This window comes from Salarias fasciatus, chromosome 18, assembly GCF_902148845.1.
Source record: "Salarias fasciatus chromosome 18, fSalaFa1.1, whole genome shotgun sequence".
Lineage (NCBI taxonomy): Eukaryota > Metazoa > Chordata > Actinopteri > Blenniiformes > Blenniidae > Salarias > Salarias fasciatus.
Window position 1 is genome coordinate 7,178,155 of NC_043762.1, and position 26,094 is coordinate 7,204,248.

At 47.4% G+C, this 26,094-nt stretch overlaps 1 protein-coding gene across 1 annotated transcript in view; it reads right to left on the reverse strand.

The window, feature by feature from the left end:
* LOC115405113 (glypican-1-like) overlaps positions 1-26,094 on the reverse strand; it is a 57,474-nt gene that overhangs the window by 1,719 nt on the left and 29,661 nt on the right. The window contains exons 2-6 of the mRNA XM_030114575.1: positions 20,440-20,598; positions 10,400-10,627; positions 10,139-10,302; positions 1,134-1,299; positions 852-982 (exon numbers count right to left, since the gene is read on the reverse strand). Of these exons, the coding sequence (XP_029970435.1) occupies positions 852-982; positions 1,134-1,299; positions 10,139-10,302; positions 10,400-10,627; positions 20,440-20,598 (848 nt within the window). The remainder of the gene's footprint in view (positions 1-851; positions 983-1,133; positions 1,300-10,138; positions 10,303-10,399; positions 10,628-20,439; positions 20,599-26,094) is intronic.

A 26,094-nucleotide genomic window follows, 5' to 3' on the forward strand; every position in this document is an offset into this window, starting at 1 on the left:
ACTGCAGTCAATCTGTCGCCCAATCGGCCCTGCTTGGAGGAAGAGCGTCGGGCCTTTGAACCTTCACACGTCGCCGGGAAATAATCCCGCCGTAAGCTCAAAGTCACATCTGTTTCCACAACGCATCGATTTTCTCTGCTATATATCAAACAAAGTGAGTGAGTGTTACACTGTACACACACACACACACACACACACACACACACACACACACACACATAACACAGCATATGGCTCCTGACATCAACAGATTATGTAAATAGGAGATAATCTTCCCAATGCGATATTGCTACAGCATCGACTGACTTTCCGACGCAGCACTTCCTGCGGGAGATGAGGATCAGACACCGACGCCGCGTGTGACCGCCATTCCCAAGCAGGTCGGGGTGAGGAGGGGGGGGGGGGGGGGGGGGGTCCGCCCGTCTGCAGCTCACCTCACACTCACCGCACGGCACACGGGAAGCTTTGTGTTTCCACTTACAATCTACTTTTATTTTCCACCTTAACCAAACAAGTCAGTCAGTCTTTCATTGCTGCCAGTTGCTTTTAAAGGAGCGTATAAAAGTGGAGCCCAAACACCATTAAAGAGTGAAGTAAAGGCTTGGCCTGCAGGCTGCTTTATGACTCACATCCCTTCATTTCACATTAGGAATGTGGAGCTTTAAAACACGACGGATGGAGAACCAGCGCAGGTGATAAGTGTCGACATAAAGCCAGGCGATAAACTCCAGCAACGAACGAAAAAAAAGAAGTTCAGGCTCAAATGTTGTCAGAGCAACAACTCCAACATCTTTTTTTTTTTCTTCTTTTTTGATGAAATAGCTGCATTTATAAGCAGTGTGTGTTCTGACCTTGCTGTTGATGTTCTCTATACTGTCCATCATGGTGGCCATGGCCTCAGATATCCGGTAGGGCAGAGCGAGGATCACGCTGTCGACGCCCGCGGCTCCGTCCAGCCGGTCGGCCACCTGCATCATGGTCTCTGCGCACACGGAGGTCCGAGCGTTTCACATGGAGCGCATCGGCGCAGAAATGCACTTTTATGAACGTGACGCCTTTGAGCTGACATATGGCCGGACTGGATCCGTGTGTGTGTGTGTGTGTGTGTGTGTGTGTGTGTGTGAGCCCCCCACCTGCCAGATGCCTCCACTCGGTGTTGAGGTCCGCCTGGTTGGCCAGGCAGCCCTTCATGACGTTGCTGCAGTAGTTGGCGCAGGGCCTGGCGGAGGCCATGCCGCGGCAGTGGGGACAGTAGGTCATCCTCATCATGGCCTTCATGCACTCCTGGCTCAGCGGCACCTGCACGGCGAGGACACGGGACAAAGTAAACACCTTGAAATAAACCGCACGAGAAAGACAGAAGTTTAGAAAATGAATTTTGACACTTCATAAAGACAGAGAGGTCAGCGGGGGGTCAGCTCCCGCCGTGACCTTTCTTAGCGTGTACCAGACTTTCTTTGGGCACGGTTTCCGTGGAAACCACTCGGGGAGAATCCACCTTTTGTTTCACCATGTGATGAAAAGGCCCTGACATTCATACAAAGTACTGGCAGTCGCTCACTCCAGCCTCCCAGAATCCTCCACTCCTCTCGCTCCATCCCACAAGGCCGTTCCCCCAGGAAAGGGCCTTCGTGCGTGAAAAGCGAAACTGGGTTAATACCAGTAAGCCCTGTTCACAAGAGAGTACAGCTATGCATACAAAACCTCAGGAAGTATAGGGTGTGTGTCTGAGAGCGAGGGAGAGAGAGAGAGAGAGAGAGGGAGAGAGAGAGCAGCTACGCATACAAAGCTCCTCTAAGCTGACATCTGGGCCAGCCTGATGCTTTTCCTGGAAACTGTTCCTCCGACTGTTAAAATCAGCTTTTTAACAAATATACAGTGAAAACAGAACAATTGAGATCAGGTGGGAAAACACCTCGCTGACATTCTGACCTTCGCTCTCAGGCGTGTCAGGATTTAGGGAGGAGACTCCAGTAATCTCTGCGTAAGGGGACATGAATCGGGCTGGTTTCAATCAGGGACGGACCGTTCCGTATCATGTTCGGACGTCTTTTCCTTCCAGGAATACCGGCGTTACGGTCACGCTCGTCCCTCTCCTGGACTGTTTGCGGTTGTCGCTGATTTTCGTATTCTGTCCTACGTTACGCAACGCTGCTGATAAAGCGTCGGCAAAACGGTTCAATCGAAAGGTTGATTCCCCGTCCATCCGCAGGTGGAAGTGTCCTTGAGCAAGACACTGGACTCATGGCATGAGAATGGATGAATGTGCACAATAAAAGTGAAGATCAGTAAAAATCTGCTCCATGAAAATCAAAACTGGTGAAATATAACACCGGTTCAAGTTGTTTATTCCTAACTTAAGTAAAAAAAAAAAAAAGTGTATTATGAAGCTAAAATGGAAAAAGAAAAAAAACAACATTTTCTTATAAAAGAGGAAGGATTACAGCACCGAGTGAAACAAGTGACACAGATAAGCAATAACCACATTCCCAGGCTTAATCTGGAGTCATATGAGACGTGAGTCAGATCCTCACTCCTGCCCTGCTTTCCTCCCGTCTTTCCATCCTCTCCCCGCCGCTCATTAACGGGATGAGTCAGACGATTTTCAGCGAGGGAGGGAGAGGGAGGGAGGGAATGCAGCGGGATGAGTGGGAAAAGCTAAACATGAGAGGTGGAGGGGCGTTAAAGCAGGTTCAGCAGGAGGGAGTGGAAGAGAAACGGGGGGGGATGTTAATGAAATACTGATTAAGGAGCCGCGGTGGTTAATGGAGTTTCAGTTACATCATCCTTCTCGGCGTTAATGCCGGGATTCCCAGGCCAGACATGAAACACTGTGTAACTCCTCAGTGCTGCTAATTGGAGGCCGATGTTGACAACTTCCTGTGTAACCTTGGAGCCGGTGGAGCTCGGGCACGGGGAGGAAGTGCTAATAAGACCCTCCGAGTCTCAAGCTTAGGCTGCTTCTCATTAAGAATCTATCTGTGGATTGATAAACTGATAACGGCTTAATAAATTGTCACAAAATGAAAGTCTGTGCTCCAATTTGCCAGCACACCAAAGGATTGAAGAAGTCAAAAAGAAGAAGAAGAGGAAGAAAAAAAGATTTCATATTGAATTTTGTGACAGTCAGCTTATCCGAAAAGAAATGATTTCGGTTTCTACAAAAAAAAAAAAAAAAAAAAAAAAAATCACTTTCAGAGGCCAAGATCTGCTGAAATGAGGATTAACTCGACTGAACAGTGAACTTCTTCTTGTAGTGAACAAGAAGAAGTGCCCGAATAGAGCTGCGTTAAAAAATCAACTGGAATCAAAATGGATATTTTCAAGTTGGGTGTCAAACATATGGCCTTCTGAACCAAAACCGGTTCACAAGCGGCTCCAGTCCAGCCCTCCAAACCGTTAAGCTCACTGGAAACATGTCAGCTGATTTTTGAACAGATTTTTTTCAGAGAAGAAGAAACAGCGGAACACTGAGAACCGAGCTGAGAGATCAGTGATGCTGCCATCAAAGCTAGCTAACTAGCATTAGCCTCAAAGCCTGGCCGTCAGGGGGAAAAACACTCAGAACGCAACAGATAAAGACGTTTTTGGGGCATTTTGCAAAAGAAAGTTTCATTAAAATTGGTTTTATACAGATTTACACAGATATTCTGAAATAATTAGTGCTGTCAATTTTAATCGCGATTAATCCATTGAGGTCTGCCAATTGGGTCAAAGAAAAGAACTGGAGGATAATAGTGTTTTTTCCTGACATTGGGGCTGATTTTTGAGGATTAGATTCTTCAATGCAATTAATCTCAACTTTAAAAAAGTTAATTGTTGACAGTTCTCCATGAATTAATCACGATTAATTGCGATCAATGCGATTAAAACTGACAGCACTACAAATAATTGTTTGATTTTGTGAAAATAGACATTTTCGTCCTCTGCGCCACAATAAAGAACCGGTGCAGCCCACTCTAGATGTTTCAAAAACAAACATTTGAGGTTAATTTTGGACTCAAAATTGCTTTTGCATTAAACATTCATATTCAGTCCTGAATCTTAATTACAGGCCCCCTTCTTCAGCTTTGATCATGCCGAAGTTAAAGTTTTCTTTTTTTTTTTAAAGAGTTTTTCAAACCACAATCTGCAGATAAGGATAAGGAGACTTATTGTTTTTCAAAACACTCTCAAGTGCCTGTTATCAGTCTCACCCAAGGTTATTCATGCTGATTCCTCAGTGTTGCAGCTGTTTGCTGACTAAATTTAGGGATTTTTTTTTTTTCTCCAGACAAAAAAGGAGTAGCCTGGGGCCGGAGGAGTTAAATCTTTGACCTTCCAGAGTCGGGGAGCATCTTCACACACTCGCGCTGAATAAAATCAGCTCCTCTCTGGCCTAATAAAGAGAGAGTGTGAGTTCAGAAAGCCTCTGTTTGATGTGGTGTTTGTGATTTCCATGTATCTGCCCGTCCTTGCTTCACCTTCACAACATGCTCGCCATACCTGCGTGCGGCTTCTGCGCTGCCTGTGGCGGCGGAGGCCGAGCCCGCTCCCGCTCTCCCTGCCTCGCTCTTCATCTTCCTGCCTGTCTCTCCTCTGTAATTAGTAAGGATATATGAGCGACCTCTCCTCCCGTGCTACAGAGCGAGCTGATCCAGACTCCTCGCCTCCGAAGTGAGCTATGCGGCACGTGGCCTACTTCCTCCACTCCCTCACCCCAGGGAACCGAAAATCCCGGAAAAAAAAAAAAAAATACACAAAAGCAGTTGAGGACAGAGCAACTGGTGCAGACCGGAGCGAAGCGAGAGAGGGATTAATTCTGCAACTTTCTGCTGAAAGCTCACATTCTCCCCTCCTTTATTTATTAAGAAATGCTTCTTCATCACCCCTCTTCATGTCGTTCATTCTTAATTAGAATAACGACGGTTTCAAACACAAATGCTCTTGTGAGTGATTGGGTTTTGTTCAGGAAACATCTTGAGGTGTCTTTTGTTCAGATAAAAATAGGAGCGGTCGTCTCATTACTGCCCGATCAATCGCAGATAGAATTACACTGGAAGGAAGGTTGGACTTCTGGGGAAAGTGGATTTTACAAGCGTGAGGAAATAAAACCTGAAGAGTGAGCGGAGTATAGAGAAGGTGCAGGATTTCTGAGTGTCTCGTTGACAGCAGTGTGGCATCAATCTGCATTAATACAGCACAGCTGTCACTGAGGAAAACAAACAAAAAAACAACACAAACTCGCTTAAAGATTGCGAAAAAGAACAGTTGGTGGAAGTCAGAACCACTTTCAGGCAGATCAGATCGGACTTGGAGGACTGAGGGTTTGTTTTCACGACTCAGAAGATGGACGGTGTGTAAATGGGACCTAAAAGAAAGACGAGAAACCTTGTTTTGGTTTTTTTTTTCTTTTTTTTTTCTCCTGTCCGGATCACTGGACGCAGCTCAGAGAGTCGTCCGTTACAGACACTGACCACGTGTCCCCAACGCCGCCTGCCTTCGCCATGCAGGCTGCTCTAAATAGGACAGAAAGCAGCTCGTGGCCTCATTCAGCTCGCAGCGGATCCAAAACCCCCCCGATTACAGCTGTGATTTCATAAAAGCTCGGCTAATTATTTACACAAATCTTTTTTTTTTTTTTTAGACACACTTGTGACGGCGGCGTCACTCGCTGTCCATCAGCGGATGTCAGGAAATGTGTGCGAACATCAGGGAAATGGAAAAATGAGTGTGCCGGCGAGCCTGCCGCATCTCGCTGACATAAGGGCTGCAGATCATGAACAAACATCTCAACATGTGCAGCTGATGATCATTCTGATCTGGTCTCTGTTTTCCTCCGTGGCTCCTGCACAGCATTGACGAGGTGTCTGTCCCTCTCTATCCAGCTCTTTTCTGTCTTTAACAGCATCATGTCTGATTCTGCTGCAGGTTTAAACCCATTAAAACCCTTTTTCTGTTCCTTTCCTCTGCCACTAATGCGTGCTCATGTGGAATTCGTTGGGTTTTGTCTGTTTTTTATTGGAACGCCTTAAGCTGACTCAGTAATTGACAGAACATAAACAGAACTGAGTTGAACGGCTTTAAACCCCAAGAAAATAAAAAATCCCCTAAGTTTTTCCAGTTTTTTTTAATCCATTGTGTATCAGATTTCATTTGTCTTTAGAGCTGTGCATAATGATACTACTTTGAACTGATACCATTCTTGTTGAGTTGTCAAATGTCTGATAACTCATTTAATTTCAGAGGCCATATAACCCAAATTTATACTTTAAAGTTTTTCTATGTGATGCATTTTTATCTCCACCCCTGAATTGCCACCTTCTTATCGTGACAGAGGAATTTGAGAGCCCGCATGATCCCAGGAGCTATGTTGTCAAGACCTTCATGCCTCTGGTAGGGCCTCCCATGGCAAACAGGTCCTGGGTGACGGGCCAGACCAAAGACAGTTCAAAAGCCCCTTTGAAGAATAACAGAACAAGGACTGTGACATTACCCAGTATGGCGGTGCCAGGGCCCCAACCTGGAGCCAGGCCTGGGGTTAGTCCGAACAGACGACGCAGGCCCGACCTCTGGTGGACTCACCACCCACCGAGGGAACCATAGGGGCTGTGTGCAGTGTGGATTGGGTGGCAGTCGACAGCAGGGTGCCCAGCAACCCGATACCCGGACACAGAGACTGGCTGTAGGGACATGGAATGTCACTTCGTTGGGGAGGAAGGAGCCTGAGCTTGTGAGAGAGGTTGAGAAGTACTGGCAAGATCTACTTAAGCTCACCTCCACACACAGCTGGGCTCTGGAACCCAATCCCTTGAGAAGGGCTGGACTCTCCACTTCTCTGGCGTTGCCAGCTGTGGGCTGATGGGAGTTTGCTTATCCCCACACAGCTCAGCCTCATGTGTTGGAGTTCACCTCAGTGAAAGAGAGGGACTTGTCCCTGCGCCTTTGGGTCGGGTACTCTGCACTGCTGTTTGGTCTCGGCCTACAGGCCAAACAGCAGTGCAGAGTACCCGGCCTTCTTGGAGTCCCTGGGAGGGTACTGGACAGAGCTCCAACCGGGGACTCCATCGTTCTACTGGGGGACTTCAACACCCACGTGGGCAGCAACAGTGAGACCTGGATGGGGGGTGATCGAGACACATGGCCTCTCTGATTTGAACCCAAGCAGTGCTCTGTAATTGGACTTCTGTGCTCGCCACAGTTTGTCCATTATGAACACTGTGTTCAATCACAGGTGGTGTCCATAAGTGCACTTGGCACCAGGAAACCTTTGGCTGTAAGTCGCTGATCCACATCGCTGTTGTGTCATCTGACCGGGTGAAGAGAAGAGCAGAGTTGTTGACCAATCACCACCTGGAGGTGAGTTGGATTCGTTGGCAGAGGAGGAACCCTGACAGACTTGGCAGGCCCAAACGTGTTGTGAACATCTCACAATACCCTGTTGGGGAACATCTGTTGGGAACATCTCGCAATACCCTGTCAGCCCACCTCTGATAGAGCTTCTCCCTGATCCGGAGGGAGGCTCGGGGACATTGAGTCCAAGTGGGCCATATTCTCCACCTCCATTGTTGAAGCAGCTTCTCAGAGCTGTGGTCGTGAGGTGCCTGCCGTGGCAAACCCCGAACCAGTTGGTGGACAACGGAAGAAAGGGTTGCCGTCCAGCTGAAGAAGGAGTCCTATTGAGTCTTGTTATCAAGCCCAAACTCGGGTCTGGTAGGAGTTCGGGGAGGCCATGGAGGAGGACCAGCGGTTGGTGTCAGGCGCCTCAGGAGGGGAAAGCTGGTCTGCATTAACACTGCTTACAGCAGAGGTGTGAAGCTGCTGACCTCAACCACAGACCACAGGATTTCGTCTGTGTTTTTCACAGATGATGTTGTCCTGTTGGCTTCATGGAACCTGGACCATCATGCACTGGGGCGGTTCGCAACCAAATGTGAAGCGATGGAGATGAGGATCAGCACCTCCAAATCAAGGCCATGGTCCTCGACAAGAAGAAGGTGGTTTGCCCTCTCCAGGTCAGCGGAGAGACCCTGACCCAAGTGGAGGAGTTGAGGTGTCTTGGTGTCTTGTTCACAAGTGGGGGACGGATGGAGGTGGAGACTGACAGGCGGATTGGTACAGCATCTATAGTGATGGAGTCATATCAGTCATCGTGGTGAAAAAGGAGCTGAGCTGAAAGGCGAAGCTCTTAATTTACCAGTCAACCTACACCCCCACCCTCACCTATGGTCATGAGTTTTGGGACATGACCGAAAGGTCAATAAACTGATACTAGTGGCTGAAATGACCTTCCTCTGTAGGGTGGCTGGACGCTCCCTTCGGGATAATGTGAGGAGCTCAGTCATCAGGGCGGAGTTCGGAGCAGAGTCGCTACTCCTCCACATCGAGAGGAGCCAGCTGAGGTGGCATCTGTTTTATGCATGTTTTTCCAAACTCAACTCACATGACCGTGATGCTAATGTTAGTTAGCTAGCTCTCATGACAACATCCTTAATATCTCAGCTCAGCTCTCATTGCTGTGCTGTTTCCACAACTCTGAAGAAATTTGTTCAAAAAGTCAGTGCTTTCTTTGCAGTTTTTCATATTTGCTTGATGGCTCGGCCGGACTGGAGCCTCTTGAGGACTGATTGTAGTCCACGGGCCTTATGTTTCATGACTTAGATGTTTTTAATAGAGTCAATATGGGGTGAATTCCTTTGATGGAACCGTCTTAATGGGGGTCTTCTAGGAATGGTTGCTGTTTCATCTATATCATCACTATCAACAACACAATGTAAAACCTCGAATGCAACAAAATTTGGGAATCTCCCCGACGCACATCCTGAAGCTCCGTCAGTTGTTCCCATCATGCTGTCTCTCGTTAGCTGCTAGACTGGCCAGTTGTGCTGCATGTTTGGGCTCCGCTTGAGCCGGTGCGATCAGCGAAACTCGTCTCACGGCCGTAGAGGAACAGGCGGACTGTGGTGTCTGTGGTGCCTGATCCCTCAGCCTGCACCACACTGATTATGTGCTGCTGTCCTCCATCCAGTTCTTTTTTACTCTCCTCTAACCTCACATGTCTAAATCTGATTGTACTGCAGATTTTTTACCAATGAAAATGAGTTTTTTCCTTACCACCAACACCTACATATGCTTGCTCATGTGGGTTTGTTGGTTGTTTTTTTTTTTTTAAACTCGGAACTGGTTCAGATGGTAATTGGTGCTGTATAAATGAAAACTGTAATGATTGTGGTTCTTTACTTAACAGATTAGAAGACGTTTTCTGGGAGTTTTCACTGAACTTTTCACCAGAGGTCTTCATTAAAATTGACTTTATGTTGAGATTGTGGTCATTTTTGTGAAAATAAACATTTTCATTATGTTAACTCTATGTAACAACAAAGAAAAACTTTAAAGTTCAAATTTGACAGTTGCAATAACGATAATGATTTTACAGGACTAGCCTACTCAAGATTGCATTGTAAGAAAATTATTTATTGAAATGTGTGGCATGGCTTAAAACAACATGACCTTGTACTTCAAGGAAATAATTCCAATATTCATAACTGCCACAGCATCTGCTTCCCTAAAGCTTTTTCCCGCATTCATTGCGACTCTCACCCGTCTGCCAGCCTCGTGTCTGACAGCAGATATTTTTCACACGGGCATCAATATCGGCCACCTCCCTGGAATGATTTCTCAGGCCTGCTCTGATCCTCACCTCGGTCTTGTCTCACACGCAGCGGCGGCCATTTCTCCCGGGAGATATTAACCCTCCCTGCAGCCCCGGGAGACATTTTTCAGCGCTGGGCTGACATTAACTGTTGTTGCAGTGGCTGATTGTCTGAGCTGCGGGCCATCCTTTACGGAGCCTCTTGTTTCTGCTAACATTGATCTGCCACGGCTTCACACTATGTGCGCGGACTGGTAAAGCAGGGCTCCAGAGCGCTCAGGTGCTCGTATGGAGGCCAACGCTGAAGAGTCCGCACCTTTACGCTCCAGAATACCAATGCATACACACACACACACACACACACACACACACACGGAGGGCACAGGCAGTTTCAGCACTGCGCCAGATCAGACAGAATATATATCTCTGCAGTTCTCTGAGCCGTGGTTGACAGGAGAAATTCAGATCTATAATTTTAAAAGAAATGAGTCCTAAGTGTGAACCTACCTGGGAGACTTTTCGGACCACCTCTCCGCTGATCACCAGCCCCTGAACAAATGACCTGGCGGCCACAAATGTGCGAGTGATCATGGTCTTCACCGTTCGGGGGGTTTCTCCGAAAGGTCGCAGTGTTTCTATCTGCTTAGACACACACTCCAGGTAGTCTTCACCTGGAATCGACACACACACACACACACACACTCAATGAAAACCTTGATTCAAGGACATGAACAGATGATCAGAAATCCTGAATTATTTATCATTTACCTATAAAATATTGCTTGTTTGCCTGGTGGAAGAGTTTCTCCAGCAGCCGCACCCAGAACTCATTGAGCACCTCCTCCAGGTTGACGTTGGAGCCTCGGTAGTAGTGCCTCAAATCCGTGTACAGGTCGGAGAAGACCTGGGAATTCTGGGAGTACAGAGAGCCCCAAGTTGGAATGAAAGTCTCCTGCAGGCTAATCGAAGAGCGGTTCAGCAACTCTAGGAAGTAACCTAAAAACAGACATAAAATGTTAATAGTTTAAAAACGGCTGAGGAAGAGCATTTTATACCCTGTCAGCAACTCCAGGCTGTAGTGTTCTCCCTCTCTGAGCCATAAATTACTTCATATCTTCACATTATCCTTCTGCGCTACTGTACTGCGCGCCGCTCGACGTAACGCCGGGCGAGAAGAGAGGCCATTAACACAAGATGTCTCAGCCTCGTACAGTCAGGGATCCGTCTGTAATATTTCCACATGATTATAAAGCCATCATACGCTGGAAGTGCTTCCACGGGAAAGTAATTATTTCCACACGTTTCCCGGCTTTGCGGCGTATTCTTCGCTGCATACAAACACTGCCTTTTCACTGCCAGCCAGCCCGGAGCTGAACTGCGCCGGGCGTCCCTCCGGGGAGAGGGGGGGAGATTGACAGTGCTCCAGGGTGCAGCGTACGCCGCTTCAAGGCAGGATTTTTTTTTTTTTTTTTTCCAAATGTAGGCAGTGAAGAAGGCAGGAAGGTAAACAGAGTGACAGGCAGGCGGACGCCGAGGTCTGAGACATCTCAACGGAGCTCCAAATCCAAACGATGTTTCCTCAATTATCAACTGAAAAATCATCATTTGAAGATGTGTGAGCATGTTTAGCCAGACTCGGAGGCATTCGCAGTCTTTCCCCGAAGGCCCGACGGAGCTGTTCACATCTCCACACACTGAGCTGCAAAAGGAGAAAGCAGCGTCTAAATGTCAAAGTTCAGTTGGGTTTCCTCTGTCACTTCCCCCCAGGTTCAACCTGCAGAGGATTAAATGAGCCAAAGTGACAGCTTCAGCTGATCCATGGTTGTTTTCATTGATGTAAAATATGAAAATCATAAGTTTACTGCACATAATGTAATGCGTATTGCAAACCGTTGAACCGAACTCTACTGCTTTACACTATACGGGTTGTACAAGTCGCGTAAGGTTGGTACTCGCCCTTGGTATCGGTGCATCTCTACTTTAAACCTGTTTGCGCTGCGCTGTAGTTGTGTGGAGGTGATGAGGGACGCACACTCTGAGTTTTGTTTCCAGAAATTCCACATTTTCTGTAGCATTGTTACATTCATTCATTCTGTGTGCAAACAATGTTTATAAATGAGGTTCAGTTCTGCCGAGACAGCAGAAAGTTCAGCCCGGACCATCAGTAAAGCGAACACCTTGCCAGTGTGTGTGTGTGTGTGTGTTTGTTTTCCTGTGTGAATTGAACAGGAAGATGGAAGTCGTGCTGCTGTGCAGCCGTGTTTATTTTCTAGGTGTCTTATCTTTTCCAGCCGCCGCCCTAATTCAGAGGGAGATGCAGAGGAGAGGAGGCTGCAGCCCCACGGGTGTGTTGGTGTGTTTGTGTGTGTGTGTGTGTGTGTGTGTGCGTGTGTGATGATGCCCTTCCAGCGGTTTGCATGTTGAGAAAAAAAAAAAAAAAACACCTAACATACGTCCCATACACACCAGCTTGCATATTTAAAGACACACAGTGAACGGAGGTAGATTGAGTGTGAGCCGCTGAAGGCTTGAAGACGGTCTCATCTCTTGGCCTTACGTAACGCTCCCATGTGCTCTCAGCTCATCCCAAACCATCTGTGGAGCATTATCTAAGCACTGGATACTGTATCTCTGCTCATTAACACACACTCCTGGACTGGCTTCACAGCTGCTGCTGTTTGCTGCTTTCTTCTGGCGTTTTCCACAGGCCTCCAGCTAAAAAAGGCTGCTCCGCAGAAATGCATGCTGGGATGAGGTTCTCTCGCAGAGACTCATGGTCGATCACGCAGACAGAACGGGGGTTCATATTCCTGCTTTCACTGTATCTGATGGCCTCTGGCTCATTACTCAGTCTGACAGACGGGAAAGAAATGAAGCAACTTTTCCTTTTATCTTAGAATTTGTCTCTAAATTGATCACAGTTCTGAAAGAGAGAGAGAGAGAGAGAGAGAGAGAGAGAGAGAGAGAGAGAGAGAGAGAGAGAGAGAGAGAGAGAGTGTGTGTGTGTGTCTCAGTGTTTGAATTACTCTTCCAGACCTTAACACAGGAGTGTCAGACTCATGTAAAACTGACTACAAAATAAACATAATTCCTATTTTAATGAAACCTTCTCATGCAAAATATAGTGAAAGTTAATGTTTGAGCTTTTACACCGATCTGAGCTGGTTGGATGTCGCCGTTTCAGTGGAATAAATAAATATGCAGTGGAATGAATGTGTCCTGACACGCGGTCCGTCCAGTCTGGGTTTGCAGGGCTGCAGTGTGATACCTCGCTCCCCTGTTCCCTGACCTCCTGCCACTCAAACCGTCTTCAAACGGCTCCGGACCCGCCGCAGAGCGCCGCAGAGCGCCGGCGGGGCCGGGTCTGTGCCACTGACAGGCAAACATGCAAACACACAAAATCAGATTTCCACCAGTCAGCAGGAAAACACGTGTTCCAGGAGACACGTGTCCACAGAGAGACAGACGGACGGCGTTTCAACACATGATTCAGGCGTTTATAGGAACTTATTGTGGTGCTTTTCTCAGGCACCGGGTCTCCGACCGCCACACCTGGAGGTAAACTGAGTTCTGCTGTCCCCGTTTGCTCCTCCGCTCTTTTTACTCTCTGTGAATAATGATCATCATTAGCGCGACGCGAACCGTCCCTCCCGCGCGCGCGTGCGCTTCCTGTGCTCCGGCCTGTGAAAATGACCTTTCCTCGTTCTTCTGTTTGCGTCTCGGTGACAGACGGCGCTCAACCCGTTCAGTCCCCGTCCTCGCGTTCTTCCCGCGGTCCTCCATCATCCTCCGGAGCTCCGCCTCCAGCTCTTCTTCTTCTCCTGCCTCCACGGCGGCTCTCTGGGGACGGCTGACGGAGAGCATGTCTAATTGCTCCTGTTACGTCACAGCGGAGGTCTGGAGGCACAAACAACAGCTGGAATAGAAGCTCTTCGGAGCCGACGCGAACATTAATTTCACGTTTTAATCTGCGATCGCCGGCTGGATGGCGGGGGAAGGTTCCGGTTTGAGTTCAGATGCTCACTGAGCGGAGGTCACTGGGAACATTGGGTCACTATTTAGTGATAGATTTCAAAAATTTTGCTTTTCTGAAAATTTTCTAAATCAAAAACGAAAAAATTATGCTTTTTCACTGAAGTTAACAAGTTAAGCAGTTAATCTCCAGAAAGTCCCTGTTAGGTTTCAGCTTCAGCCTGTTAAACACCTGTTAGGTTCATTTAACTGAAGCGTACAAGGCGCCTTCACACACTCACAACAAACACGCGAAACCGACAAACCGAATGACAGAAACACTGAAAGACGAGCTGCCTTCCCTTCCCCTCGTGTTTTGATGTGCCTCTTCCGATCTGATGATAATATTTCAACATTATCGCCTCTGCATGATTAAGAGCAAAAAAAAAAAAAACTTTAATGTGACAATAGATCAGCCGAACTGTTCAAACTCGACTCTCCCAGCGACACGTTTTGGCTTTCCATCTTTTTACCTCGCTAACCGACACAGAAGCATTTTGAAGGAGCGAAGCCAGGCGTGCGCCTTAATGACTTTCTTCCTGCAGTGACAGAGGAGTTAATGATTTCATTTGTAATCACTCCGAGCTCCACATCCAGGCCACCTTGACATGTCAGAGGCTTATTTTAACTCCACTCCTGCCTTCTTTTTCTTTTCTTTTTTTCATCCCACTGCTTCTAAGCCTCAATTAACACGCGCACATTAAAGTGCGTGCCAGTAGAACGTTCTCCACACTCTTCTTGATGAGCACTTCTCAAAATCGGCTCTTTAGCACCGACGAGTCGCCGTTCGCTCCACGCACCCTCTGCTCTCTCATGGTTTTTGAACTCGCCTGAGTGACTGAGGCTCCCGCTGACAGGGTTCGATAACGTTAAGATATTTTAACTGCGACAAATGAAGGGATTTCCCAACAAATGCCATGAACTTGAACCGATTTTTAAAGAAAGACTTCCTCCTCTTCCCGTTAACCTTTACTGATCACGACTTGAACTGAGAGACGCAGCGTCGCATCCAGCTCCGAACCATAAATAGTAAACCGGCAGCGCCACGTCGCAGACGCGCTCGTTCTGGCACAGCATCAGACATTTCCAGGAGACGGGATGGAAAAGGGGAGATCTGACGAAGAATGAAAGGTTGAAGGGGATGGAAACGGGGCTGCGAAGGCACCTTTTGTATACCTCTTTCATATCTGGCAGCCTTAATTCTATTTGCCCATTTGACAAGTGCTGCGAGATCAAATTAGACGGATTTTGCTTCGGCAGAGAGGAGAGAGCGAGACGGAGAGAAAATGAGCGCATGAGATGAGGATCGGAGGAGAGGGCGTATTAAAAACTCAAATGTTCTTTCGCTGCAGCTGCCGAAGCTGCAGATGCCAATATTTCTTGTTCTAACGCTAGAATTTCTCAAACGGAATATAGGAATCATTGCTTTTGTGTTTCTGTTTCAGAAAATGTTCAAGTTTACACGACAACATTTTGAAAACGACGTCTGTTCACATGGAAGCGATGTAGTTTTCGTGATGAGCCACTAGTGGGTGCTGTGACACGAATATTCATGATTGTTATTCGGCGAATCTGAAACTGAATCAAAGTGTTTTCCAAAAGTTCCCCCTTGGTAGCAGTTTCCAGACAGCTGCATCTCCCGTGTCTGAGCAGCTTTCTGGGTAAAACGGACGCCTGAATCGCCAAACCCTGAGGTGCCGAGCGGCCCGTCTCGTCTCGCACTGCGTCCGGTCGGGAAGTCAACCCGGTCCCGACCTGAAAACACTCCGAAAGTCTCGCGGTGCTTCAACCCGTGACCTTCCCGCTGTGCGGCTGAATGCAAAGCGAGCGTGTGAACCCTCCTTGTGAGGCTTGTTAAAGATTCACTCGTTTCCCCCGGACCGACCGCAGGTCGCCGCCGCCCGCTGCGACGAGGCGTCGGCGTCTGAAGATGACTGACAGCCGAGCGGTATTTAAAAAGGACCGAATGGAAGGAAGACGGACCGAATAGCGCATTGTGGTAACGCCACACTCGCAGCAACAATCCATCATCTGCCGCAACGACCCAGAGTCCCCGGCCCCTCGGCTGAGTTATTACCCCACCTGTGCAAGGACGATGAAAAACTAAACACAACAGGCACAAACAGCGACGGTTGTCCTGGGTACAGTGAGCGCACGGCGGATGACGCGGGAGCCATTAGACGCTTTATGAGACGGACGGACTCTTCATCAATAACAGCTCTTATCTGCGCCCGAGGAGCACTTCAGGCCCCTTAGTCAGAATTTAGACTCTATTATGAGGTGCCCGGCTTTAAACAGGCCGACGTATCACATAATGCACGTCGTTTATCAAGGAGCTCTGGGTGGAAACCTTCACTCCACTTTCTCACCGTGTCTCCTCCGACGTCTCCCGGCTGCCATTACGCACCATTTAGCCACTGCCTCTTTCTTCTTCTCTCCATCTGGTTCTCTTTTTAAGTGGTTTTCCCCCCTCAGCTCGCTTCCTCCTTGGCTGTCATTTTCTTCCCCTCCTTCCCCGCTCTATCTGATCTTACTTTCCACCCTCCTCCCTCACTCTCACGTTGTCTCCTTAGCTTTTTTTCTTTTCTTTTTTTTTTTTGCCTGTTCTTTCCCAGGCGCCATTGCTCCTGGTGAGTAATGCGTTTGGCATAATTAGGCCAGTGTGCTCCAGGTCCTCACCGACATGATTTGCATGCAGATAAAATGAGCCAATCAAGCCCCACAATGGGACCAGATGCCCTTGTCTGCCCGTGACATCGGGAGGGGTGACCCTGGGAGCGGCAAATTAGAGGGTGGGCGGCGTTGGCGGGCTCGGACGTGTTGCATGCTTGCAGCAATGCAGATGCAGATGGGGTCACCGGGAGGCACGCACTTCATGATTGGCAAACAACCATTCACCAGTTTTACACAGCCGACCTGAACAAGGACAAGTGGGTCGGTTCATTTCTTCTGTTTTCAGACGGATTGATTTGCTTCACAGTTTACAGAGCAGAGCAGAGGTGTCAAACACATTTTAGTTCAGGCTCCACATTCAGCACAGTTTCATCTTCTGTGGGCCGGACCGGTGAAACAGAGGCATAATAACCTTTAAATATGAACTTTTTCTTTGTTGTGGCTCTGGAAAAAAAAAAAAAAAAAAAAGGTCTATAATTTCAACTGTTCATAAAATCTCAACATGAAGTTCATTTTAATGAAACTTTCTGGTATAAATATGATGAAATGTCCAAAAAAACTTGCATTGTGTCCACATGAGAAGTGCATTATCTGAGCCGACGGACGGATCTGAGGGTTTGCTTCCAGACTGAAGCCCTGCTGCGGTTTGTTGTTGATTTAGTGACTATAAATCAAGTGTAAGAATAATAGTGCGCATGCCGTGTGATGGAGCGGCGTCCTCTCCGGGGTTTACTCTGCCAGTTCATCAAGGTCGGCTTGGATTAATGTGGATCAGCGTGAACAGAATGTTGATACTTTACTCTATTGCTTCTTTTTGGCAGGTGTCTAATAGAGTGACCGCACTGAATACATATGCATGAAAGCAGGACTTTCCCTGGAATTGGACTGTCAAATGAACTTAAATCACATGTTCTCAGGATTTGGCACGTGTGCTTCACGTAACCAGGCTGGGACGTTCAAAACGTTCAAATCTACCACAAAGCAGGGAAGTTCGACGAGGTTTTCATGAAAACAAACGCCTGAGGAACATTTGTCTTTGACAGTTCGACAGTCATAAAATCTAAATAAATGCATATAACTGAAGAAGGGGTTTGTATTTGAACCTTTTCTCTTGCACGCCTCCGCCTTTTGGATGAGTTGTTCAACAAATTCAGTCTTCGGCTTTAAGGCCGGTCGCCTCGGTTGCTCCCTCTCAGTTTGTCTCCAAGGGAGAACATGGGATTACTTAACAGGCCAGCTGGGAGATGTTCAGAGATCCACTTTAAAAAGGGGGGGAAAAAAAAGAAAGTAATTCCTACTAGAAATGAGCGTTCGGCCAGTGCTTTTCAAATCAGATTAGGCTCAATGACCAAATATCTGCCAAGAGAAATGGGCCGGGACTCAGTGGCCCAGAGGTCCGTGACCTTGTTAGAGTGCATGTGCGCACATTTTAATGACCCAAGACCTGAAAGGACATGAAAAGAAAAGCCTGTCAGAATGATGAAAAACTCCGTCTCTGTCTTCAGCTTTGTTATGCAAAGCGTAAACAGTCGAGCCTTAAAGACGGTCAGAAGTGTAGATTTGCATGAATTCCGTGCGACAGAAGCAGTCTGAGGACACCGCAGACGTCCCGCCGCCGCCGCCGCCGGGCCGAACGCCACCTGCCAGGCTGAAGGTTTTTCCGTCTGTCTGATACACCTGGACGCCGTCGAGCACGCGGCTCCCTCCGGCGCCGTCACTCTCCCCGTCCTCCACGACCTTCCTCCTTCCCGCTTCTCCTCCCAACTCCATTTTTTTTCCTGTTTGTCCCGGCGATCAAAATCAATTTCAATATTTCTCCGCCGCCCTTCCCCTGCCTCGCTCTTTTCATTTCCCCGTCCTCTCGCTCGCCCACTCGGTTTGATTTTTCCCTCTCTTAATTATACGCTGCACATATTGTTTAGTTTGTAGCTTTTACACACTGAGAACGACACAGGGATGCATTAAAAAAACCCACATCCAGTCGCACTGTGAACGGAACCTCTCACACGGTGAGTCACAGACACACACGTGATGTGTGTGTCACTGTGCGAACGCTCGGCCGGCTGGATGCGAGCACGCCAGTCCTCTAATCTGCGGCTCGGTCGGCGCTTCTTCCCAAATCCCGGGACCTTAAAAAGGCCCGGATTGCCTGGGCCGGGGCAGTAACACCCTGCACTTAGCCACATGCTGCAAGCGAGCCCACACCCTGCTAAACGCAGCCAGATGTGCAGCGACTGGAAACACGCGGGCCAGCGACGCTTCGCTGCCACTCGGGACGCGCCGACACCACTTTTTGAAAGCTATTAAACCGACTCTGCACGGACGCTACGTCGCCACACACATCTGTCCGCACCGCTATCAGAATCAGTACATTTTCTACTTTAAACTACATAAATCGGAGGAATATTTGTTCTTTGAGTCTCGGAGTCTAAACAGCTGACTTTATTAACAGTGAAACAGAAAGAGAACTCCCCGAACGAGAGGTCTAAATATAACCTGACGCTGATGAAATGTGTCTTATTCCCACTTTTCGGCAGCTCTCGCTAACAACAGGAAGTCTTCGGGGAAAATCACCGGTCATGTGGCAGCAAATGAAACATATTATGGGTCCAATTAACCCCGGTCTGTCACTCGGCTGTGTTTGAGGACGCAGCTTCCAGCAGATGCTTTTTAGACCTCCAGGTCCCAACACACACACACACACACAGACACACACACACGCACACACACACACCCCTCTCTGTCAGCTCTCATATTCGCATCTAATGCTCAGCTGGGGTAAAATGAGGAAAAAAAATAAAGCGTGGAAGAAAAACAAGGCTGAGGATCGCAGAGGAGAGAAAGTAGAAATGCTCAAGAAGGAGAGTAAGGAAGCAGAAGAGAAGTGGAGCAGAGGACAGAAAGTACAAATGTGGATAGATTAAGAATCAACGGAGATAAACAGTCTAATTAATTCTCTGTTTCAAAGCAGCAGCAGCAATCAGGAGTTTGTAACAACACGTCTGGCGAGCGCGCAGGAAAAATAACAAGCTCCGAATGACTCGTCGACGAGGCAACACGCCTTACTGATGTGCATCTGTGTGTGTGTGTGTGTGTGTGTGTGTGTGTGTGTGTGTGTGTGTGTGTGTGTGTGTGTGTGTGCCTGCAGCGCCGCGTTGTTTACCGGCTCCGCTGTGCTAGATGAGGTGCGTCCCTGCAGAGCAAGGAAGTTCAGGATGACATAAACCATCCCGGACCAGATGTGTGTTTGTGTCGGGCGTCCCGGACGCAGGACGGATGGATCCTCCTCACCCGACTACAAAACCACGGCGAGAACGCAGAGCGCCGAGCAGCACAGGAAGAGTAAACAGATGTCAGCGGGCCACTAATCACTCCGGAGAGGCCGGGCTAACTCTCTGGGAACGCCACTTCACTTCAAACCTCTGTTACATTTCTCAGTCGTGTAAATGAGATTATTTGTCTTCTCCTCCGTTCTGTCCGGCGGTTGAATGCTAACCCGTCCGTCTGCGGTGCTGTCCCACTGGGAGCATCTGACACTCTTTACTCAAACAGGCTGTTTTTCCCCGTAAACCGGACTTCGCTGCACATCCTCCGCTAATCTTCTCTGTAAACTTGTGAGCCCTCTCACTGTAAATCCCCATAAAATGCGTTTCTCTTTATCTGTTGGTGGGAAACAAGACTTTCTGATTCAGCTGTAGTTGAAAAAGCAGTTTCCATCAATAGGCTTGTTTCTCTTCGGGGGGCCATTGATGAATTATAAATCAGCCTTTTTAAATTAAGCTATTTTGCACCGTATACTTTGGAGCAATCCGTTCAACAAAGCTGTCTGAACGGCGCTGCTGTGTGGCGAGCCTGCAGGCATCCAGCCCGGCCCACATTCAACATAATTTCACCATTCAATATCCAGGAATGCATTTGGAGCCCGACACAAAGGGATTTGCTGATTTGGAGTATTGATCCCATCCTGCAGAGAACTGAGAGGTTTTGGTTTTGGTATCAGTAAGTAGTGAAAGTACATTGGTCTTGTTTCTGAGCATGATGAGGGAAAAAAAAAAAAAAAAAAAAAAAAAAAAGCAAAATAAAATCCCCTCATCCCTCTGATCTGACACTTGATTGGAACTCACCATCGAAGGCCTTGTACTGGCCGGCCAGCGAGGTCTGCAGGGAGCGGCCGGCGTTTTTGAGCAGCCCCTCCATCTCCCTGCGGCTCAGCGCGGCCAGGTTGTCCTCCATGTCGCTGGTGCAGCAGGTGTAGCCCTGAGGACAGATGCGCAGGTGCTCTCCTGGACGGCAGAGAGGAGAGAGGAGTGTGTGAGGAGCAGGCGAGCGTTTCCATCTACTGTATCAAACACACCAACGCGACGGAGCTCAATCAGCTGCAGTGTTTGGTTGTGTACGACTGTGTGTGTGTGCGTGTGTGTGTTTTCCTGCGTGATGAGCAGCGCTGCAGCTCCCATGCACTTTTAATGAGCGCTCCTGACACGCAGGCTTAAAACACACACACACACACACACACACACATAAACTGTGTGTGTTTGCACATATGCAGACATCAGAGGAGATTAAAGCTGCAATCAGTCTGCATCTCAAATCACAACAAATGTTTATTTACAAGTGAGAAGACGAGATGAGAGATTCTAGGAAGTACTGTTCATCTTCCGGAGCGAGGCAGAGCGTGAGATTATTCATGAGGGTGTGTGTGACGCACCACGTAAACAAATGCACAGCGGCATCAAACGGGCTGCGGAGCGTATGCAGATCAGATCGCGGCTCCGCCGCTCTCCCCCGCCGAGACTAAAGGTCACAGCTTTGTCTTCTGCGCTCGCCGTTCTTCAAGCCCGGCGAAGTTTGTGATGAACATGTGCTGCATGTATTTTGCAATCAAACAGTTTCCAACTGCGTGGCGTTTCTTTTTTCCCGGAGCGCAGTGGAACGACTGTGTTTATTCTTCCAGCTCACTGATGGAGTCGATGCTTTAAAATGCTGCTTTTTTTTTTTTTTTTTTGTTCTTAAATATGGAAAAAGAAAACCACACACTAACTTGTTTGCCACAAAAGATGAATTTGAATTAAGAGGAAACTGACGAATGCTGGTCAACAAAATAGAACCTTCACAGTCTAGATTTAAAGGTTATTCCGGCTCTATTTCACCGATGTTGTGCATAAAAGACCAACACAGCAGTTCAGTTACCCACAGGTCAAAGGGTAAATGGCTGAGCTCTCTCTGATCCAGACACTGTTCCATTATTGAAGCTTTGCAGCTTTACTTATTCAAAGTCCTGAACTGTTTAATTAACACGTCGCTTCACATCGCCGGGCTTCACTCGGCCTCCAGATGCAAAGCATACACAATCCTGTAAACACACATAAATGCAGGATTTAATGATTTAATGTCCCTCAGGCGATCATTAGCACGCGCCCTGCAGGGGCGGCTCCACCGGCGCGGCGCACACGTCAATGAAACGCAGCCCAGAATCGGTTTCAACTGTCACACTCCGTGATTCCTGTGTTTTAACTTCATTTACTGTGCATGTGTGTACATCATTTAATAGTCTATTTCCTGAAAAGTCTCGATTTCAGTTGCCGTGTAAACGGACGGCCACAACGCGACGTGACATTTTGCGATTTCACTTAGAAACCGTCGTAAACGTGTAAACGGCCTCTTGATGTCTTCTGAATGTCTTCTCTCAGCCGGTCTGACGGTGGAGAGCAGCAATTAAAAGCAGGGAAGGTGACATTGAGCGTCTCCCAGCAGCCTCTCACTCCTAATGGTCTGACTCACACCTACAAGCACCGCGGGACCATGGGAGTTTGGACCCGGCTTTCTGTGATTCATGCGTGAAAGAGACTGAACGACAGAGCAAGTGAAATGACTGAAAGAGAGAGAGAGCGGTCAGACGGAGACGGAGAAGCGCGAGGGTCAGCTGCGACTATCCAGCCTTTAATGCTGCCGTTTAAACGCCCGGGTCGGTCTGAGCGTCGGCGTGTGAACCTGCGGCCGTTCCTTCTAATGCAATCTGCTTCCTGTCCTCTGCTGAAGGACGTCAACCGAAAAAAAAAAAAAACAACGAAAAACAGCTGAGAGAGCAGCAGGCCAGACGCTCACATACAGGCAGACTGCAGCTGATTAATACAGAGAAACATCAGTGTGAGCATCTACACTGTACACACACACACACACACACACACACACAGCAGGAAAGGAAAGGTCACCTGTAACTGAGTGTTACGTTTCCAGTTGGATAACCGAAGAGCGAACTAATGTTACTGACAGAGCGAGCTTTTCCATTTGACTCTGTGTGTGTGTGTGTGTGTGTGTGTGTGTGTGTGTGTGTGTGTGTGTGTATGTGTGTGTGTGTCTATTTCGGTTAGAGTGACAGTAAGCCACTCTTCACTGAAGTGAAAAAGGAAATGTATACTTAACAAGCAGACAGGCACTTCTACTTTTACACTCTTTCATTTTACACACACACACACACACACACACACACACACGCACGCACACACACACGCGCGCGCACACACATACACACACACACATACACATGCACTGGAAGTTCAGGCAGTCTTGAGGCTTTAACATCCACAGCCACAAAAAACAAACGTAGATATTTAAGATAATTCCATTAATTCATATATTTTCATTACAAAGTACAAATACACCCACCATGTCTCCTTGTTTTGTTTGGTTTTTTTTTAATTAGCTGTCTGCTCCTCTGCGCGTACGATGTAAAGAAGAAAATAACCAACAATTTAGCATCATGCTGGTTTCCTTGCAAAGAGGCCAGAGGGGATTTTTTTCATCCGTTGGTGAAAAGACAAAATGAAGTTGTTAATCACAGCTGAAGATAAACTCTGCTTTGGAACTGATGAGTTTTGATTCGGCTCCAAAGAGGAAATTTGGGCTGAAATTAAAGGTTTCTGGATTGTTGCAGGAAAGAAAGAAGAAGTCGATGACAGCTGCATGTTTCGATAATAGTTCTGGGATCTAAATGCAATCAGTGGGAATAATAAAAAGATAATCTTCTCCTCCAAATGAATAACATCCTGGTGAGAAGCCTTCAATATCCACTGGCTTTCTCTGCTTATCGCTTCAGAAAAAGCACGATTTTTAACAAAAATACTTGTGATTTATCTACTTTCTGATAAGACAAAGAAGGTGTGAGTATAAGCACGGCCTGTGTGTGTGTGTGTGTCTGTGTGAGTGTGTGTAATATCCACACACTCCTCTCGTAAAACATGCACTTCCAGGTCACATTTAGATTTCACATATGAATCAACAATATGACAAAGTTAAAAGTGAAACAGTTTAAAAGTAGAAGCTTCCCCTGTCAGAAGCATGATAAAAGCTTTTTAACTGATTAACCAGGGCGACACCTCAGTTTACTTTTTCACAACTCGTTAGCCATTCAAATGTATTTAAATTGACAGTCGGCGTTCCGCAGTAATCAGCCTCCTCCTGCGAGGCCAATCAGTGCCGAGGCGGCAATCAATCCATCCGGCCTCCGCCAGCGTGCACGGCCCACCCCCTCCACGCGCGCAACCCACCCGCTGGACGGACTCGACCGGGGCAACCGTTTCACCTGAAAACGCCGAACATTCTGCGAGTCCGTTTCCACGACAACGCCCCCACCGACCGGAGGCAGAACGCAGCATACGTTTCATTTAATAACCCGTACCATCAAGGCAATTTTGAAGTCTCCAGCCAACAGGAAGACAACATTTCTGACCATTTCAAGACGGAACAGGTTTGATGCTGTATTTATCCAGATAATTCAGAATAATGTGTGAACCTGCGCTGGCGCGGCGCTCGGCTCTTCTAAAGGCTGCTTCAGACTGTTCACTGTGTTTATTCATTCGACTCGGCCCAAGCTGCACGGTTCATTCAGAACCTGTGTTTCTTTGTCCTTCAGAGTGCAAAAAAAAATTGGACCACTACATATAATTTCCCTGCATTGTGTGTATAATGTATTTTCTTTGCCTTCGAGCACCATTTATAACGGGAACTGTGGCAACTTGTGCAGAAAAAGACAGCAACGTTTCTCTTCTTTGTGGAAAATGATCAATTTTCCTGTGAAGCGTTTGGACGTCTGCCATTTTAGAATGTTTTTAAATGAATTGAAGCAAACAGTCATAACTACCCACTGCCTGCATGGGGGTTACATGGAGGCATCTTCAGGTCGGAGCGCCGCCGCTGCAGGACCATCACCGGCGAACAACAGTCGCTAAAAATAACAAAAATAATCCCTGATGGATGCAGCCAGGCAGACCAACCATCAACGGGAGTCTGTGTTCTTTAATAAACCTGACAACCTAATAAACCTAATAAACGACGGCTTCTGCGTGTCTGTTTCTATGAACACAGCTGAACTACACTTTCCATTAAATATTGACTTTTTTTATTAGAATGCTAGAAAAAAAAATTCAGAATAAGATCCTTTTTTTTCCTGTTTCTCTTTTTTGTGACCTTTACAGGATCCATGCTGCTTTGTTAGGTTACATGTTAGTAAAATTCACTCGGCTGTGGGTTTGACATGCAGTAGTTCAGCTTTGTGATCAAGCTACACGTTTTGGTTGTTGTTTGATCTTATTTTGCAACTCGATTAATGTTGTTTCTGCAGTCTTTTTCATCAGAAATGAATGATTTAAGGTAGAAAAGAGTCTCAAATGAAGGAACGATCTCTCAGTTCTGTCTTTTGGGGCTGCTAGATGTTGCTGAACGCCGGTAGATTCAGGCATGTGGAAGTCTATTCGAATCGATGAGACGAATTGAAAACTAAAACACTGATTTTTTTTTTAACATCTCTTAAGAGCAGCAACACAACAAGACAGACGTGAGCAGAGATATCGTTGATGCTAACTTGAAAGCTAGCTAACAAAGCCATGCTGTCAGGAAGATACCCACAATGCAACAGGAGACATTATTCACACATTTCACTGCATTTTGCACCAGAAAGTTTTATTAAAAGTAGATTTTACGTTAAGTTTGGAGACATTTTCAGTCATAATTGTGAAAACATCAACATTTCTACCGTGCCTTCTGCCTTTGAGGTTTACAAAAAAAAAAAAAACCTAAAGGTTATTTTACCGGTTTTCTGTATGCGGCCCGTGAGACTCCAACGTGATTTGACACGGCTGAAACAAACCTGGCTTCGCCGCTCACACTGATGTTTTTGGACCGATCTCGAAATTCGGGATGCGTTACATGCAAACGGCTGGTAAATCTCCACGCTGACAAAGCCGGTGGATTGTGGGACGGAGAGTGACATGCATAACTGATACCGTTTCACCACACAGAATGTGTGTGTGTGTGTGTGTGTGTGTGTGTGTGTGTGCGCGCGCGCACACAAGCTGCAGGATTTGAGAGATTAGTAGCTTAATCCAGTCATCGGTGAGAGTGTCTACGTGTGTGTCCGCGGCTCCGTGGATTATTGCCAGTGCCAAGGAAAACACCCGTGGAGAACCAGGAATCACACACACACACACACATGCACGCACACACACACACACACACGCACACGCTGGGAAGGGGATTAGGGTTAAACAGATGAAGTGCGGCAGCAGCGGTTGACATGTCTGATCCAGATTTTTACATACCGACCCGACAAACGTGAAAACACAACCGTTTCAGCGCGGCTCCGTCAGCCGGGAACTTTTCGAAAACGACGGAATCCGTCGTTTTCGAAAAGTTCCCGGCTGACGGAGCCGTGTCGAAACGGTCTGAGAGTGACCCTCGCCAGTCTGGTAACGTGAGCCGAGCAGGGAGTCGCATAAATAGCT